A 17,442-nucleotide genomic window follows, 5' to 3' on the forward strand; every position below is an offset into this window, starting at 1 on the left:
ATTTTTCAAAGGGGAATTTTACTGGAACTCTTTTTTGAATGGACAAGTGATTTGCTGGGAAATGTGTGGTTATTACCAGGGTTTATATTAGACATAAGGTTTTAAAAAGAAACAAAAACTCATTTAATCTAATAAACAGATTTATCTTTATTTAGCCTACAAATAATTAATTACAAAAATGTAAAAAGCATAAATATAAAATGAGCTTTCTGTAATAACTATCAAAAAAACACTTTGCGTTTATTTAGCTTTCTACTTAAAATACAGAATATTGTACAGGAGAATTAAAAATTAATTCATTTAATTAATTTACTTTTATTTCTGAGCAAGTTGACATTCATAAATGCAAATGTACAACAACAACAAAAACTTTATGGTTTTGTCGGCTTAAGTAAGGCTGCATAGTTGATTATTAAAGACTGTATAATTATCCTGATTCTTATATTTGGCCCTTTTTAACTTATTTATTAATGCAGGCGTTTCTCCTTTTTCCTTGTTGTTTTGTATGCATTGTGTTTAATGTTCATTGTATAAAGATTTGAGCGTAAGTGCATGTAGGCCTATAATTTTTTTCAATAATAATAAAAAAACATTAGGTCTACAAATGCGCATGCTCCTTGGTAGCCTTTTTTTCGAGAGAATATGCTAATCACTTATTTTCAGGTGCCAATCAGGTGAGGCGTTTTGACGCACAGTGCTCCGCAGCGCTCAGGGGGCGGAGTCAAGCGCTGAACGCAGAATAAAACCACCGCAGCCCGCGAGCAGACCTCAGAGTGAGGAGAATCATGGACGTAAACTAAACAGAAAGTTACCATGATAAAAGTTAGGCATTTCTTTCAAATTACAGCAACAACACCCGTTTCCCTTGTAAATCAACAACCTTTCCCCCCCAGGGTCTGAGGTTTGCTTAAGTTTACAAGGCATCGCTCTTTTAACACTAACTACAATCACACTCTGACAGAAAGAATGCGCGAGTCAGTTAGCATTAGCCGGCTAGCAGCGTGCTGACAGCAGCGACAGGAGGCGAACAAAAGATTGCTCTGCATTTGTCCGCTTGCACTGACATTCGGTCCATGTAGAAGGGGCGATTATCAACACAATGCCCGTGTTACTTTTCCTGATAGACACGTCCGCCTCCATGAACCAGCGCTCCCATCTGGGCACTAGCTATCTGGACATAGCGAAGGGAGCAGTTGAGACTTTCCTGAAGGTAAATGAATACACCCCTCTGCTTCACACTATCACTTTACTGAAAACTTAAAAAAAAAAAAAATACCCTGCGTTTCCGTTCGCTTTTCTCCACAGCTGAGGAGCAGAGATCCGGCCAGCAGGGGAGACAGATACATGTTAGTGAGTTTCGAGGAAGCACCGGCTGGAATTAAGGTACAAACTCTTTTATTTTCTTCCAAACCTGATTTATTTCACTCCAGACACTCCAGCGCTCGCTTCGTCTGTTTGCGTTTCAAAATACTACGGCTAAATTTGTAATGTGAACACATTCTGTCCAGCATGAATTCTTGTGTTTAAACATGGCCGACATTTTGTTCAGTGTGGCAGCAGAGAGCTCTCTCTCTCTCTCTCTTTCTCTCTGTGTGTGCGCGCTTGAGAAAAGAGAGATGTGGCCGGGGGGATAACATAACTTAGTTTTCTCACCCAGAGAGAGGGAGGACTCTTCACTGCCCTCTACATTAAGCAAAATTCAGATCACACTGTCTGTCTTTAGACTTCTGATGTGAGTAACTCCTAAAAGGCATAACTAATACATTTCTTTGTCTTGATATTTTAGGCTGGGTGGAAGGAAAGTCACGCCACTTTTATGACTGAGCTGAGGAACCTGCAAGCAGTTGGATTGACATCGATCGGCCAGTCTTTACGGACTGCTTTTGATTTGCTCAATCTCAATAGATTAGTTTCGGGGATAGACAACTATGGACAGGTATGTTATAAACCAGGGACTGGTATAAAGTCTATGGCCTAGCCCCATGAGCCCATCCCCAAAACATCACAGTTAAATAAGCACCCAATAGGCTCACACTGTGCCAACACAATCCCATGAGCCCCTGGTGATACACAGTAGTAACAACTAAAATGCTTCTTGGATGCAAATAAGATTTGTAAGATGACTAACTGAAAAACATGTCTTTATAGTAGACGCTGGTAATGCTCTTTTATTTTATTTTATTTTTTTTTGCATGCATGCTTTGAACATTTTTCCAGTTCTTTGTTTGTATTCTCAGATTTTTATTTTTTTTAAGAAAGTTCTTGGATTTCTGCATGTTGAGCTGTGAAAGTTCAATAGATTCAATATTACCTCACATAGATATTATGATAAATGCTACGAAGGCTATTTGTTACTTTGATCACTCATCGAAGGTTAATATTATTTTTACTACATTTTCATTACTACTACTTTTTTCCATCAAAAATATGATGCATGATTCTAGTTATTCTGCAGAGACTAAATGTTCTCATTACTTTTAAGCACGTTACGGTCTTCACTTTTCACAGCCCTTGTTCCTTTACCATTCACATTTACTGTGGCTTTCCCAGGTTGAGATCCAGCCATTGCGATAGGAATCTGCATGATCAGGAATTTTTCAGAGAATTTGAACTTTTAGGGATTTTCTCAAACAATTCCTATGACAGTCTAGTCTCCCTACCCTATTTTTTGTTGCTCCAGTCATTTGTCCCTGCTTGACTTTTATATTTAATTTTTTTGACAGAAAATGATTTTTTGATATGCCATGATTATTTATATATATATATATATATATATATATATATATATATATATATATATATATATATATATATATATATATATATATATATATATATATATATATATATATATATATATATATATATATATATATAGTTTCCAAGTTTATTATTGGCATGTAATGGAGCTCCATGTAGTGACATGACACAAGAAAAATGGGGTCATTAAATCTCAGCCTGCCTTGGTAAATTTAGATCCAAACTCTCTCATTATGTTATTGTGAATACTTAGTAATGGATCTTTCTTGGTTTCTTGTTCACGTATTTGTTTCAGAAATAATTCATCCATGAAACTTCTCTGTGCTGAAGATATAATGAAGTGTAATAATAACTGAAATAGCAGAGCGTTTTAATGATTGATTATGCATTATTTTTAACAGAGCCCATGTTTTGGTTTGTGTAATAAAAGCAGTGTAACTCCCATATAGTTAACACCAAAAACAGTGGGTGTATTTCAAGCTACGCCTTTCTCTAATGAGCTCCACTGCTGGTGCTCAGTTTTTCATGGTTATTGTTTTATAATGATTATATTGTCTTGTCTTTTGCAGGGTAGGAACCCTTTTTTCCTGGAGCCAGCTATCATTGTGGCCATAACTGATGGCAGCAAGCTGACCAGCAGTTCTGGTGTACACGACGAGGTGGGTTATTTGTCAGTATGGGAGTTTCCTATTTTGTTTTGTACTTGCTATCTCCTCCTTGTTGTTTCCCCTTAAACTTTTCATCTTGATATAGTTCACTCCTTCCTAACAGGGATGGAAATTAACTTTTTTGTCCACCGGCCACTGTGCTTTGTGGATTTCAAAATCTAACAGCCACTTTCTTGTTTTAAACCGACAATGTGTAACTGCATGTGAAAATTTATAATACAAGATCTACAATAATAATCTCAAGTCTCAATGAAATACTGACATTTTCCTCAACTATGCTCAAAAATGCTTCCTATCTAGGCATCTTACTAGGTTTTGAAACGGCCGACTCTTGCTGAAGTAGCTCATTCTCTCAACTCCGTAGCCCAACCGGATGATGCACTGCACTGAACCGTTTTTACGCGTCTCGTCACGCCAGAGCTGTCAAATATGTGTAGCGATACATTGCTGTTTTTACAAACAAAAATGAACAGCGTAACAACTTACTAGCCACAGAGCTAACTTCTGAAAAAGTACTTGAAGACTGGAAATAAAATGCATCCCACAGATAGCAGTTATTAGACACGCGACCGATAATACAGTTTGTTAGTTTGCTTATTATGCTGTTAAAAACAATAAGATAAACACAAACTGTCCATTAGTGTTGTCACAATACCAAAATTATTGTAATTTAATAATAATTAAATGCCAAAATTTGGCACACCTCAATACCAAATTCCCCTGAAAGGGGAAAAAACACTCTCAAATATCATTGCTGTGCTTTACTTTAAAACAGAGACAACATTGTAATCATATAACACACTAATAAATTAACATATGTACATCATATATGTTAAACATTTAAAGAAAATATGAAATATCAAAATCTAAAAAAAGATTTTCGCGCATCAGGGACATCACGGAACATAAGTTGCTACTTAGACCTTCGTATTGTAAGTTACCTTATCAAAGAACCTAATAAAATATGAAAATATATATTCCAAATATTTAATATAGGCTATATGAAATTGCATTAGTGATAGTTCATTTGAGCACAAATCTTTTAGGTGAACTAATCACTCTTGTTCACGTAATCCACCGACTCGTATTTCTCGTTCACTGAAGTTCCATATGCTTGTTTTAATATTTAGCAAACAGAACATAACTCCATGTTTAATCCCCGATTTATCAATGTGAATATATTATAATATGAACTGTCTGACCAAACAATTAAAATTATGCAAGAAAACCTTGTGCTTTGTTCATCTGAACAACTTATTTAGACTATTTAGTTAATGTGATTATGCACACACTTTAATAAAGCCAAATCAGTTTTTGTCGCATTGTTATGAGACGACCCGTGCATCACTAATGCAGCCATCTCGCTGTAGTATTTGTCACATGACAGCTGTTGCTTCTTTGCTGCATGCGTGAGGAGAAAAAACGCAGACGTCCATAGGGAGGCACTGGAAGCGTGCATTGCACACCTCAACATGAATTATGTCTCTTACAAATCTGGAACGCAGTCATTCTTTGAAGTATTGTTACAAATAAATTTAGGAGTCATGGCGTTTTTCATTTCCGAGAATCGCGATACTTTTGAAGTATCAGTGCACTGTGCAACCATACTGTCCGTATAATCTAAAAATTTGCAGAATGCTGGAGGAGAATGAACTTACCGGGGTTTGACAGAGACGTGACCGTATGTGGAAATTTGTGTGCGATTAAATTCAACTCTTCAGGCGATCTTGTATATCATGAGCTCGTGCTATAAAACCTACTGTAAATAACCAAAAAATATCACTCCACCAGCGGCATTAACTTCAGCTGCAAACACTGAACTGGGAACAACGCCACCGCTTCAAGCCCGGTTTACACCACCTTTTCTCCACGGAGCTGCTTCGGATGATATTACACTTAATTGTGTGTTGTACACACACCAGGGATGGAAATTAACTTTTTTGTCCACTGGCAGGGTGAAACTGTATGCTATTTTTATTTACCTGCTGCCACGGTGGACGGTAGGTGAAGTGAGTTTACCTACCACAACACAAAATCACCCGCATTTGGCTGGTGGCGGGTGCTAATTTCCATCCCTGCTTCCTTTCTTTATCTAACATCCGTTGTTCTTTTGGCTGAATAACTTGCAGATCTTTAAAAGTAGTCGATAAAACGAGCAACAGTCAATGTATCCTACAGAATTTTTTTTCCATTTATGTGATGACATGTGAATTAATTCATTCTCTTTCTCTGTGCCAGTTACATTTGCCCCTGACAACACCATTGCCTGGCAGTGAGCTGACCAAAGAGCCCTTTCGGTGGGATCAGCGACTCTTCTCCTTAGTGCTTCGCATTCCAGGCCACACCTCTCCTGACCCTGAACCAATAGCTGGAGTTCCACTTGACCCATCCCCTATTACGCCCATGTGTGAGGTCACTGGGGGTGTGTATGCATTTTGACTACTTGCAAGTGAACATTTTATTGCTAAAAAGACAAATGTGTGGATTAGAAAAGTTAATGTACTTCATAACTCAAATGAAGTCTGCTGGACATGTATTTAGTGGTTCTAGTGCAAGAGATCGTATAGTAGTGATGTCTGGCACTTCAGTTACTCCAACCGTATACTTAACTGAGAGCACTCTTATCTTCATCTTCTGTTAAAGGTTTCAAAATGGGGGTACAATTTGTAGCTTTTTATATGTTGCATAAAGTATAAGAAATAAAAGGTATAATGGGAAATATAACCGTTTGCTGATGGCAGCAGTTCAGAGTCCACACTAATAACCATTCTCTCAGAAGCCATGAGTTTGTGAATGGTTACAACAGTTCTTGTCTCACAAATGTATGTGTTTTAGGCATGTAAAACATCTGTATTTCACACAATTATTCAGTGCTTTAAATTAGGGGTGCTCCGATCATGATCGGCCGATCGTTATGCGCATCTAGTCAGTAAAGCCGGTTATTTAATCAGCGGTTAATTCCATCAGGTGCGTGATTTCACATAGATCAGCTGTTACTACACAGAGCCATTGTTAATAGAGATGCGCAAATCGGCTTAATTTTCAGCATTTATTGGCGCATCTTCTCAGTTAACAACGGCTCTGTGTAGTAACAGCTGCTCTATGTGAAATCACGCACCTGATGGAATTAACCGCTGATTAGAAAAAACTGCTTTACTGACGCAATGCGCATTAATGATCGGCCGATCGTGATCGGAGCACCCCTACTTTAAATGGGTCATATGATGGTTTTATATGTTTTAAAGATCATTATGTTGTGTATGTGGTGTAACAGAATATGTTGACATGCTTTAATGTTAAAAAAACAAATTATTTTTCAAATACTATACATTTATATATCCTCTATGCCCTGCCTCTCTCAAACACTCGTTTTCTACAAAGTCCCTCCTTCCGACATGTGTAGTCTGCTCTGATTGGCCAACTGACCCAGTTCATTGTGATTGGCCGAGCTTCATCTTTCAAAATAAATGTAAAAACGGTTAATAATGTCCTTAGTTTTACCATCATTTCAATCCCAAAAGGGGAACAGTCGCATGACAGACACTGTGATGAAGCTTGTATGTGTTTGCAGTAATTTCTTACACACACAACGCGCAAATCTCCACTGAACAGTCAATAGCAAATACTTTAATAAGAAAACATACTTTCAGTAGCTGATTCAGGAGGGTCAGATTGTCATTGCAAAGTCAGAGTTACCTCCTCTCCTAGATTCATGAAACGGTCGTACATAAAAATGCGTCTTAACTTTGATAAAGAATATCTCTTTGGATTTGATACTCTAGTCTTTGCAACATTACAGATCTTCATGCACCAAGAGCTTGTGACACTCCAAAGAGAAAGGAACAATGAAATCGCATCATATGACCCCTTTAATAATAGAGTTGCGTAAAAGTGACATTGCATGATTATGTGAGCAAACTTTTCAAAAGAACAATTTTTCGGAAACGAATGTTAACAAGAAGAATTAACATCCCTACTAGAGCTGGGAAAAAAGTATTCCTCATTGCATCGCCATACTCTGACGATTCTGGATCGATTCTAAACTTTGTTTTTAACCAGATGTGCGATAATGCAGAGTTTACTTTAGAAACACCCATATTATGCTTGCTTCCAGTTCTTCACACGCATACACCACTCAAACCTTCCTTAAAATTATCTTTCGGAATCAAGAATCGTTCTGGAATCAGATCGTGACTCTCGGAATCAGATCGGATGGTGAGGTGACTAAAGATTCCCACCCCTAATCCCTACTATATAGCCCCTCCGCGAGAATTTGCAGGAATTTGAGAGAGAATTGTTCATGAGCAAGCATGTGTAAGATTAAAAGATTTATCTTTTTTTGCATTTAAAATAACATTTGGAATTGGATATTTATAGGTTTGAGGTTACAGAGTAAATTTAGACCATTCTTTAAAAAGCTCTACATGCCCTGCTGAGTAAATGTCAGGTTGTACCTGTCTGGTAATGCTTAAGTGCTGTGAAATGGTGTTTGAATTGTGTATTGAAGAGAATTGCTGATTTGTGGTTAAGGGCAGATTCTGCTGGACTTGCGTGTGCTGACTAATACAGCGGTGTAATGGAGACAAGCTGAACTCCACTATAGAGAGAGGAACAACGTCTGTCCTCTCATGCTGATAAAATACTAAACACAATAGAGCGGCTGCTCTGCTGTGTGTGTGTGTGTGTGTGTGTGTGTGTGTGCATATGTGGAAGCTGTAGCCTGCCAGTGAACTGGCCAGAAAAAAAGGGCCACTAAAAATGGTTTCATCTAAAACCAGTGTGTTAAACGAGCATGAATGGTAGTGGATAAAATTTACATGTAAGCACTTATGAAGAGCTCACGTCAGATACAATTGCTAAATGACTTTTGATGGTGTTTTTTTTTTTCTGCTGTGTGTTTAGGTCGTTCATACAGCGTATTTTCCCAGAGAATGCTGAACCAGTGTCTGGAGTCACTGGTGCAAAAAATCCAGAGTGGTGTGGTTATTAATTTTGAGAAGACTGGACCTGATCCCCCACCTACTGAAGGTAAAGGTGGTCCTGGTTTTTGAAGTTATATTTTCAGTAGTTTTTCAGTAAAGTGCATATTAGGCTGATGATGCATGGGGCAACTTTCTGAGCAATTTTGCCGGGGAACTATTTTTGAGCAATGTTTCTTGGGCACTTTCCCATTAAGAAAGGGTAACACATTTCTATATGGATACTTTAGGTCAGTCGTCAACCCTGGGTCTCACCTGATTGCCCTTTGACGGCAACATTAGCCAAAGTTTCCCGGCAACATTGTTCGAAAAGTTGCCCTTTGTATCATAGGCCTTAATGTGACCAATATGGGTATATAGTGGATATAGATGGATACTTCATAATACTAATGGCTATTTTATAGGGGTGTAACGGTTCACAAAATTCACGGTTCGGTTCGATACGATACACTGATGTCACGGTTCGGTTCGGTTCGGTTCGATACGTTTTAGATACAGCAAAATGTAAAAACATCTCAACTTTTCAGAATGCCGCAAGCGCACCGCGGGTCATGTGACAAGAACCAACCAATCAGCTTCATCCTTTCCCGTAACAACGTTGAGAGCTCAGCCAAGATGAAGGAACAGCTGATCATAGTTGTATATGGATTGCAATTTTGAAATAAATTCAGTAGCAGAGCTACTGCAAGCGATTTTTAGAGCTGCAAATCCATTTATCCTTCGCTGAAATTTCCGCGTCTCATGGAGAGAGCACGTCATTGTTGCTTAGCAAAGACAGACGCCTCAGGAGAAAGACGCGCTTAGCGTTTTCCATGCGTTTTTAGGCACGATATGTGAACGGCCCCTAAGGCGCTCGCTCACTCAGCACGCGCTGAAGGCTCGTTGCAAAATGTCTAATGCATTTAACAGACCAGAAATATAAGATCCTAAAATAACCAACAGGTCTGGTCTTTGGGTTGGATTCCCTGTAAGCTATAGTGTCTAAATGCTGCAGGGATAGTTTGCTGCGTGCATGTTTCTCCTTTTTTTCGTCTTTTCCCAGATAGTACTGACGCATATATCCCAGATATTCCCGCTGTTTTTTTTTTTTTTTTTTGTAATCCCGCTGGTGTACCCTGTCATGTTGCAGATGCGACATACCGTTGTTTATTTATCCACCACTCTCTTGCCATCACCATTATAGCTTAAAGGGAATCCAAAGTGCACCCAAACACCAGACCTGTTGGTTATTGGAGGATCTTCTCATTTCTAGTCTGTTAAACGCATTGGCTATTTTGCAACGAGCCTTCAGCGCGTACTGAGTGAGCGAGCGCCTGCTGAGTAGCCTAACATAAACATATAAGATGGTGTTTTTTTCTTCTTCGGGAGTGTCAGGGGCGTTGCCTGTTACGTTGTTTGGGTTATTGGGCTACCTTGTTGAACGCATATCATTATATTTCTTTCTCTCTCTTTTTTTTTTTTTTTTTTTCAAATATAATTAATTACTCCAACGAACCGTTCGGTATACATAATGCGTACCGCGTACCGAACCGAAAGCGTCGTACCGAACGGTTCAATACGAATACGCGTATCGTTACACCCCTACTATTTTAGTATTCAAACATGAACACGATTCAGCCACAGAAAACTTTATGTAATTTACACAGTATAAACATACATTCTTTGTCATAATTTGATCATTTATATAATGAATGATAGAATTACTTTCTTTTCAAAAGCATTGATCCCGATTCCCAAAAAAATATTTAAATGGCCGTGTTTGCTTTACAAAATTTTTAAACCAGGCCATTAATAATGACTCTACTTTTTTTGTTTTACCCAGATTGCCCAATAGAATTGAAGTATGGACCTCAATCATGGCACAGCTGTCATAAGATGATCTATGTCAGACCCAACCCTAAAACTGGTGTTCCTGTTGGTCATTGGCCTATCCCAGAGTCGTTTTGGCCTGACCAGAACTCTCCTACTTTGGTATTTAAAAACTTGTTTCGGTGTGCTCTTCCATCTGTTCAGTCTGTTTTATATTTGATGTAATGTGCATATGCTCTGTTGGTTTTTCTAGTGTAATGAAAACTTCTAAGCCTTGCATGTGCACTGTCTGCTCATTTGACTCTGTCCCTCTGCAGCCTCCACGTGCAGCTCACCCGCAGGTGAAGTTTTCATGTGTTGATTCAGAGCCCATGGTGGTGGATAAAGTGCCCTTTGACAAGTACGAGCTAGAGCCTTCTCCACTCACTCAGTACATACTGGAGAGGAAATCACCGCACACCTGCTGGCAGGTACTGCTCGTATCAGTCTTTAAACACGGTTATACACACTGGTCAGGTTACATACAGGCTGCATGTTCTCTCAGACTGCACTAACTTGCACTCCTGCTATGGATGAGTGTTAATTGCTGTTTATACGTTCTCAGGTTTTTGTGTGTAACAGTGCTAAATACGGAGATCTCGGCCAGCCGTTTGGTTATCTGAAGGCCAGCACAGCTCTCAACTGTGTCAACCTGTTTGTCATGCCCTATAACTACCCTGTGGTGCTGCCTTTGCTTGGTAAGCTTCATTAGTAAAATCAAATTTATCATCTGGAGGTATGAAAGGAATAATTCATAAAGAATTGGTGGGTTTTTTCTCTAGTTCGGTCTCGTCTTTAAAACCTTTGCAATTAGTTTAATTTATTCCACCAAACTAGAATAAAACTAGCCACCAGTTTTCTTTGAATGTGCATGGATATGACTGTCATATATAACTCTGTTTATCATTTATAGATGACTTGATTACGGTGCATAAGTTCAAGCCTCCAGCAAAGTGGCGACAGTCTTTTGAGAACTATCTTAAAACAGTCCCGCCCTACTATATCACTGTAAGTAATGGAATCAGTAATTCATTTTGGACACTATAACATTGTGATGGTATCTTTTGGAATGCATTCAAGTTATTTTTTATTTTTTTTATTTGCTTAATCCTGATTCACACAGGCCCTGCGGAAAGCACTAAGAATGATGGGAGCTCCAAACCTGTTGGCTGACAACATGGAGTACGGTCTGAGCTATAGTGTTGTGTCTTATCTCAAAAAGCTCAGTCAGCAGGTATGTTCTTATATATTTTGTTTTTATAGTTTTTATTTCTTAAACATGCTTCATGAAGTTATATATTATTCTGTGTACATCACAGGCAAAGATCGAGGCAGACAGAGTTTGTGCATCAGTAGGAAAAAAGGCGGCACTAGAAGGTGGGATCAAACTTCGCTGCAGAAGCTCCGCCCTCTCTCTGGCACACAGGAAGGATTTCACGCAGCTGTTGCACAGTATCATGGGAGATGGGCCAGCTCTGCCAATGGAGGCAAACACCAAGGAGTTTGCTGGCTTTCAACTAGCTGCTCTGAACAAAGTACGTATATATACAACCATAAATACAGCACACCTTGTCAATGTTTGTACTGTTTTCAAGCTGTCAAATCCACAAAGATGTACATGACATTGCTCAATGTGAATCATGTCCTACTGAGATTAATATTTAATGTTGTTTATTTTGAGGGCTGGCATTTTTGAGTGCTTTACATATGGCACAGATGAGCAAATCATCCATGTTCAGTTCTCACCGAATCCAGATCACTTATCTCCTGTTTCCTTCTCTTTTTGCACAGGCATTAAAACCGCAAGGACTGCGGAACCCCTATGATATCCCAAGATCTCATCTGCTAGACCAGCTGAGCCGCATGAGGCGGAACCTTCTGCACGCCGGCGTCTGTATTCTGAAAGGTCAAGATCAAGGTAATGCTCAGACAACCATGAATGGTTATTGATTTTCTTAGAGCAGTTTCCCAAGTTTCTGGGTTTTTCCCTCAATTAAATTTAGCTTCTGCTTTCCAAAAGAATTGTAAGCCTTTTTATCTGATATGGTTATGCTGTTTACATGATACGGTTTTTTATGTTATTGTATGTTTTTATAATCGATATTATTCTAGACCAGCTGCACAGCGTTCCTATTGCTCAGATGGGCAACTATCAGGATTTCTTGAAGCATTGCCCGTCCCCTCTGAGAGAAGCAGACCCCGATCAGCCTAAACGTTTGCACACCTTCGGTAACCCCTTCAAATTGGACAAGAAGGTGCCTTTAGATCTCTTACTTTCAAAAAAGGAGCATAATAAAGATGTGACTTTCAGGCAAATCACTTTGTCTCTCTGTGTCAGGCGATGATGGTAGATGAGGCAGATGAATTCGTTACTGGCACTCAAGGCAAAGGCAAACGTCCTGGAGAATCAAGCAGTCCTGCTGGGGGCGGGGTCCCCAAACGCAGACGCTGTATGTCTCCTCTGCTTCGACTGGGACGAGCATATACACCTCCCAAAACACCACCTAGAAGTAAGTAACCAGCGCATACAGGCCGAAAAAACCTTTAGTAGCAGGTCATTCAGAAATTAAGATCCTTTCATTACTCATTTACGCTTATTCTGTGAGCAAAACTTTGAATCTTCAGTTTTATGCATGTTTCATACCTGATTCAACACAGCTCCAGATAATGATGAGACAGAATTGGGCAATCACATCAACAACCATCTCGAGTCAAACCTCGACTCGGACGAGGAGCCGAGTCCTGCACCTGAGTCTGAACTGATCCAGCAGAGGAACCTCCTCCAGCTGGATGAGGTCGAGAACCAGGAGAACAGCGTGCAGGAGAACGGCCAGTCCAGCGATAGTGAGTTCTCTCTGGGCAGCGAGGGTGAAGAGGAGGCCCCACGCCGCTACCCTTCCCCTTGCCAACTGAAAATGATCCGAAACCAAGAGAGCCAGGAACTGAACTCTGAACTCCGAGTACTCATCACCAAGGAGATCAGGAAGCCAGGCAGACGTGAGTCGCAGTGCACACATTCATGTGCAGATGTCTGCTACTTGACTCTACTGATGCTCTTTCTTGGGTGGTGTCCAATAAGCACAGGAGGGGTGACCACCCACAAACACTTTGTCTTGGGCCTTGTGAAATCAACTGGCCACGCTTGCTTGCTTTTGCTACATGTACAGCTGGTTTTCATTTGTCATTTTTATTTTTACATCATAATGAATATTACAGGCTTTTGGAAATTAATTTGTTCTTGTTGTTTGTTAGTTTCTTTTTGGCATTGCTCATAACACCATATATCAAATCTTTCTTCTTCCCCAATATCTTTTTTTTAACTTTTGTCTTAATGCAGGTTATGAGAAAATCTTCTACCTCCTCAAGCAAATCCAGGGCAGTTTGGAAACGCGTCTGATCTTTCTGCAGAGCATAATCAAAGAGGCTGCCAGGTAAACTTCAGATTCAAATGCTGATTTTTAAAACATTCTCTAACTCTCACAGCTCTAGTCTAAATGAGTGTAAAGTGTGTCTTCATATCGATACGACGATGTATCATCACAGAGATTTGACAATACGAATATCGATGCAGCTGGCCCTGTATTGATATTGTGGCACGTGCACAGCAGGAGACGGTGCTTAATTTGGATACAAGAACGCCTTTTTAAATTGAATGGAAAATTGTAAGGTTTCTAAAAAATAATGAATAGAGCATATGTAGGCTACAACAAGGTTTAATCTGGCCGCAGAGGAACACAGACGGGGTTGCCTGATATAAAGAGATGTTATCCTCGAAACATTATGTACTATGGAAATATCTGTTAAGTGTTACTTATCTTTGTAAACCTGGCAACCCTGTGCACACTCTCTCTTTCCACTATAAACACGCTTGTTTCCTGAAAACACCTGTTAGCTTACAGTTTAGCGATCTCCACTTCAATATTCTATAACATTGTAATTCATCAACTGTTAATCTACATGAGAGAGAGCGAGAGAAAGGAGAGAGGCTGTGCACGTATGAATTACCTCCGTTTTGCCACATTTCTCTAACAGTGAAGATGTGGCTTTAATTCCTTTAGAAAAAATGATGTTACCAGCTCCATATTGAGAAAGATAATGTAGCTATTTTTAGTTTATAAAAATATGCGGGGCAGTCCTAAAAAGTTTGTTCCTGAATGTCTGATTGACTGAGCGTGTGTGTGCTTAAGATACAGAAGACAGTGCATTAGTTTAAAACTCTTCTTTTATTTAAAAAAAAAAAGTAGAGAGAGCATTCATTTGTACAATGATATTTTTAATATTTATTTGTGACATTACAATATAAATGTATTCGACTGAGTAAATTATTTATAGGCTTATAAATAAAAAACAAAACAATGTTGTACCTGTAGGGGACCGCCCAATGTAAACATTAAACATATGCTATTACCTATATTGTACTGTGCTCGAGTTATGGATGCCCTTCATATTGCAGAGGTCAACTGCTTATAGTTAGCACTGGCCCTAAAGTATGCGGTGTTTCATAAAAAGCTGTTTTACTAAATTCTACTTGGGTTCATTGCAGTCCTGCATCGTAAAAATATTGTATAGTGGCCTCTGTATCGTGATATGGATCATATCGTGACTTTGCTTGTGATACACAGCCCATATATATATATATATATATATATATATATATATATATATATATATATATATATATATATATATATATATATATATATATATATATATATATATATATATATATATATATATATAAAAACCACTTTTGGACTAATCCGATTAAATTTGGAAAATAAAACCTCTTAAAGTGGGTGAAATTTGATGTTCTCAGTGCCACTGCGCTCAACAAGTCAGCCCAAACATGTTACAGGAAAGTGCTGTCTGCCCTGCGGTAACCTCCCCTTGCTGGGGTGCATCTAAAGATGATGATCTTGTATCGACAATAGCTAGAGATGTTGTCAAAAACATACATTTTTGCCAATATTAAGATATTTGGCATTTCCAATTAATGAAGGCCTGTTAAATTCTTATTTTTATTAGACCTATTATTATTATTATTATTATTAAGTTACTTTCATTAGACCTATTAAATTAAAATTAGAGTTAATTTGCCCTGCAATAATTACCAAATAACTGATGCGCTTTGAGGATAAGAAAAGATAGGGCTATATATTTACTCCTCAATTAAACAAAAGTTGAAAAGCTTTTATTTTAAGCACCGACTTCCACTGAAAAAAAAAAAAAACATTGAACAATTTTTCTTTGCGGTTTTTTCACTATGTAATATTCAAAATAGAGAATAAATTAAAACAGCTGTATACCGTTATCAGCATATGTTGAAGTAAATTAGTCTCTCATCGTCTCTGAGAGAACATGCAGCGTCAGATGCTGAAAGCGTCAACATTCTGCTTTTACTTTCACTTTCAATAAAGAGAATTGAGTGAGATTAAGACGGTCACCGGCATAACTCTTGCACAAAGTTTGCACGTTGCTTGTGTGTGATCCATTGGCTCACCTTCATGGTTTAAAACAGAAATATTATCCAATATTGCGACTTAACCAATTACCCTATATAACATGCTGTTTTCATGGACAAAGCTTTCTAATTACTAATCAAGTTATATGTGTGTGTGCAGGTTTAAGAAAAGGGTCTTGATTGAGCAGCTGGAGAACTTCTTAGAGGAGATTCACTTAAGAGCCAACAGCATGAATCATCTGGACGGTCTCTGAGCACTCCATCTGTCCTACTTGAAGGACTCGCACATATCTGCACTATTTATGTCATGTTACTTTGGACTTGTGTGTCTCCAGTCTTTATCAGTATTGAAGCTGATGATATCAATGAGGACATGATGGGGTGTCGCTAAACCTCAGGATTGGGAGAAATGGGGAAAGTTGCCCTTTCTATAACAAATACACATGCACTTCTTTCTTTTTTCATCTAAATGTGCCAAAAAGAGAACTGGTTGGCATTGACTTCATTTGTGTTTTTGTATTCCCTGCAACATTTTGACATGTGGCACTGATCACCAATATAAAGGTTTTTCTTTCATTTCAGTCGGGAATTGCACCTCTGCGGACTCACTGCTGCATTCAGTCTAATCAGACAAGACGATTTACTGGAAATCACATTTGTTAGGTTGGATTTTTCTTAATAAAGCAACTAAATCAGCAATAACTCTACACCAATAAAAAGGCAAGTTACCCAGCAATTCTTTAAAGTTGGAGGTTTGAGTGACTGAGGTTTTATAGTTAAATGCAGACCTGCACACTCCAAAAGTCATTGGTTTGTTAAATAACTCATCTCAGGAATGACGTTGCAGAAAATTAAGCATTTGTTAGCAGATGAACATTCTATGAATATTCTTTAAAAGCTCTTTCTCCTTTCACAAAAATTGTGGTTTGTTTAATCCATAAAAACAAATTTGCCTCTTAGACTCATTTTTAATCCACCCAGTATTATTAAGCATGGCTCCAAGCAACGGTTTTGCCTTTTGCAAAAGACCTTCTGTGGCATGCCATGTGGTTTTCAGACCGCAGAACCATGAAAAACTTCTTTGAAAAAGGAAGGACTGTATAACTTCTCTAAACTTTTTCTCTATTGACTAAAAATTGCAAATAACAGTTCTCCACTGAGTAACCAGATTTGATTTACAGAAGCAACAACCAGAAGGATGTAATAAAGAAACACTCAAACACTGTAAAGTTGATCCCTAATCATTCAGAATGGAGTTAAGAGCCACTTATTCACTGACATGGAAAGTTGCTATTCCTACATTACTGCCAAATAATCAGTATCCCTTAGTTTTTTTATTTAGGTCTGTCTGTGTCTCTCACTCTCTTGACCCTGCACCCTAATGTAGGGACCAAATCTTTGCCATACATGTTACCGATAAAGGAGAAAGGCTTCTTTAAAAAGTATTTTTATTATGCTGTATATATGTACATGGTGACATTGAAAATATTATTTAAGAATGTTTTGGTGGAAAGCCTTTTTTTGTATGTATTTGAATAGTCTATTTTACACTGTGAATAGTCATGTAAATAAATGACATATTACTGTCATTAATTTCTCCGTGGCACAATGTCATTAAAAAGGATTGCAAATCTTACCATGTTCATTGTGTTTCTATATACTTCAAGCCATCAGTTTGCAGGGGAAAAGACTGAACTGGCTTGTCATGTGATTTTTTTTTTCCTCT

The 17,442-nt window shown here is 38.4% G+C and overlaps 1 protein-coding gene across 1 annotated transcript; it reads left to right on the forward strand.

Annotated features, from left to right (window-relative positions):
- Positions 1 to 756: 756 nt before the first annotated feature.
- Positions 757 to 17,352, forward strand: LOC113108666 (integrator complex subunit 6-like). Its single transcript, XM_026271933.1, has 18 exons — positions 757 to 1,210; positions 1,306 to 1,383; positions 1,787 to 1,936; positions 3,330 to 3,419; positions 5,667 to 5,850; positions 8,331 to 8,456; positions 10,230 to 10,378; positions 10,534 to 10,686; positions 10,821 to 10,953; positions 11,169 to 11,263; positions 11,379 to 11,489; positions 11,575 to 11,790; positions 12,047 to 12,173; positions 12,368 to 12,510; positions 12,594 to 12,765; positions 12,914 to 13,252; positions 13,593 to 13,686; positions 15,877 to 17,352. The coding sequence occupies exons 1-18, from the start codon at positions 1,100 to 1,102 to the stop codon at positions 15,968 to 15,970; spliced, it is 2,565 nt and encodes an 854-aa protein (XP_026127718.1). The 5' UTR covers positions 757 to 1,099; the 3' UTR covers positions 15,971 to 17,352.
- Positions 17,353 to 17,442: the final 90 nt, after the last annotated feature.

The sequence above is a fragment of the Carassius auratus genome, chromosome 9 (genome assembly GCF_003368295.1).
Source record: "Carassius auratus strain Wakin chromosome 9, ASM336829v1, whole genome shotgun sequence".
Classification (NCBI taxonomy): domain Eukaryota; kingdom Metazoa; phylum Chordata; class Actinopteri; order Cypriniformes; family Cyprinidae; genus Carassius; species Carassius auratus.

Excerpts from the sequence above, each read along its gene's own strand:
- LOC113108666 (XM_026271933.1), top strand. The coding sequence starts at position 1,100 with ATGCCCGTGTTACTTTTCCTGATAGACACGTCCGCCTCCATGAACCAG. Across the intron at positions 1,384-1,786 it reads AAGCACCGGCTGGAATTAAG|GCTGGGTGGAAGGAAAGTCA; the intron begins GTACAAACTCTT and ends TTGATATTTTAG. Across the intron at positions 12,174-12,367 it reads TCTGAAAGGTCAAGATCAAG|ACCAGCTGCACAGCGTTCCT; the intron begins GTAATGCTCAGA and ends ATATTATTCTAG.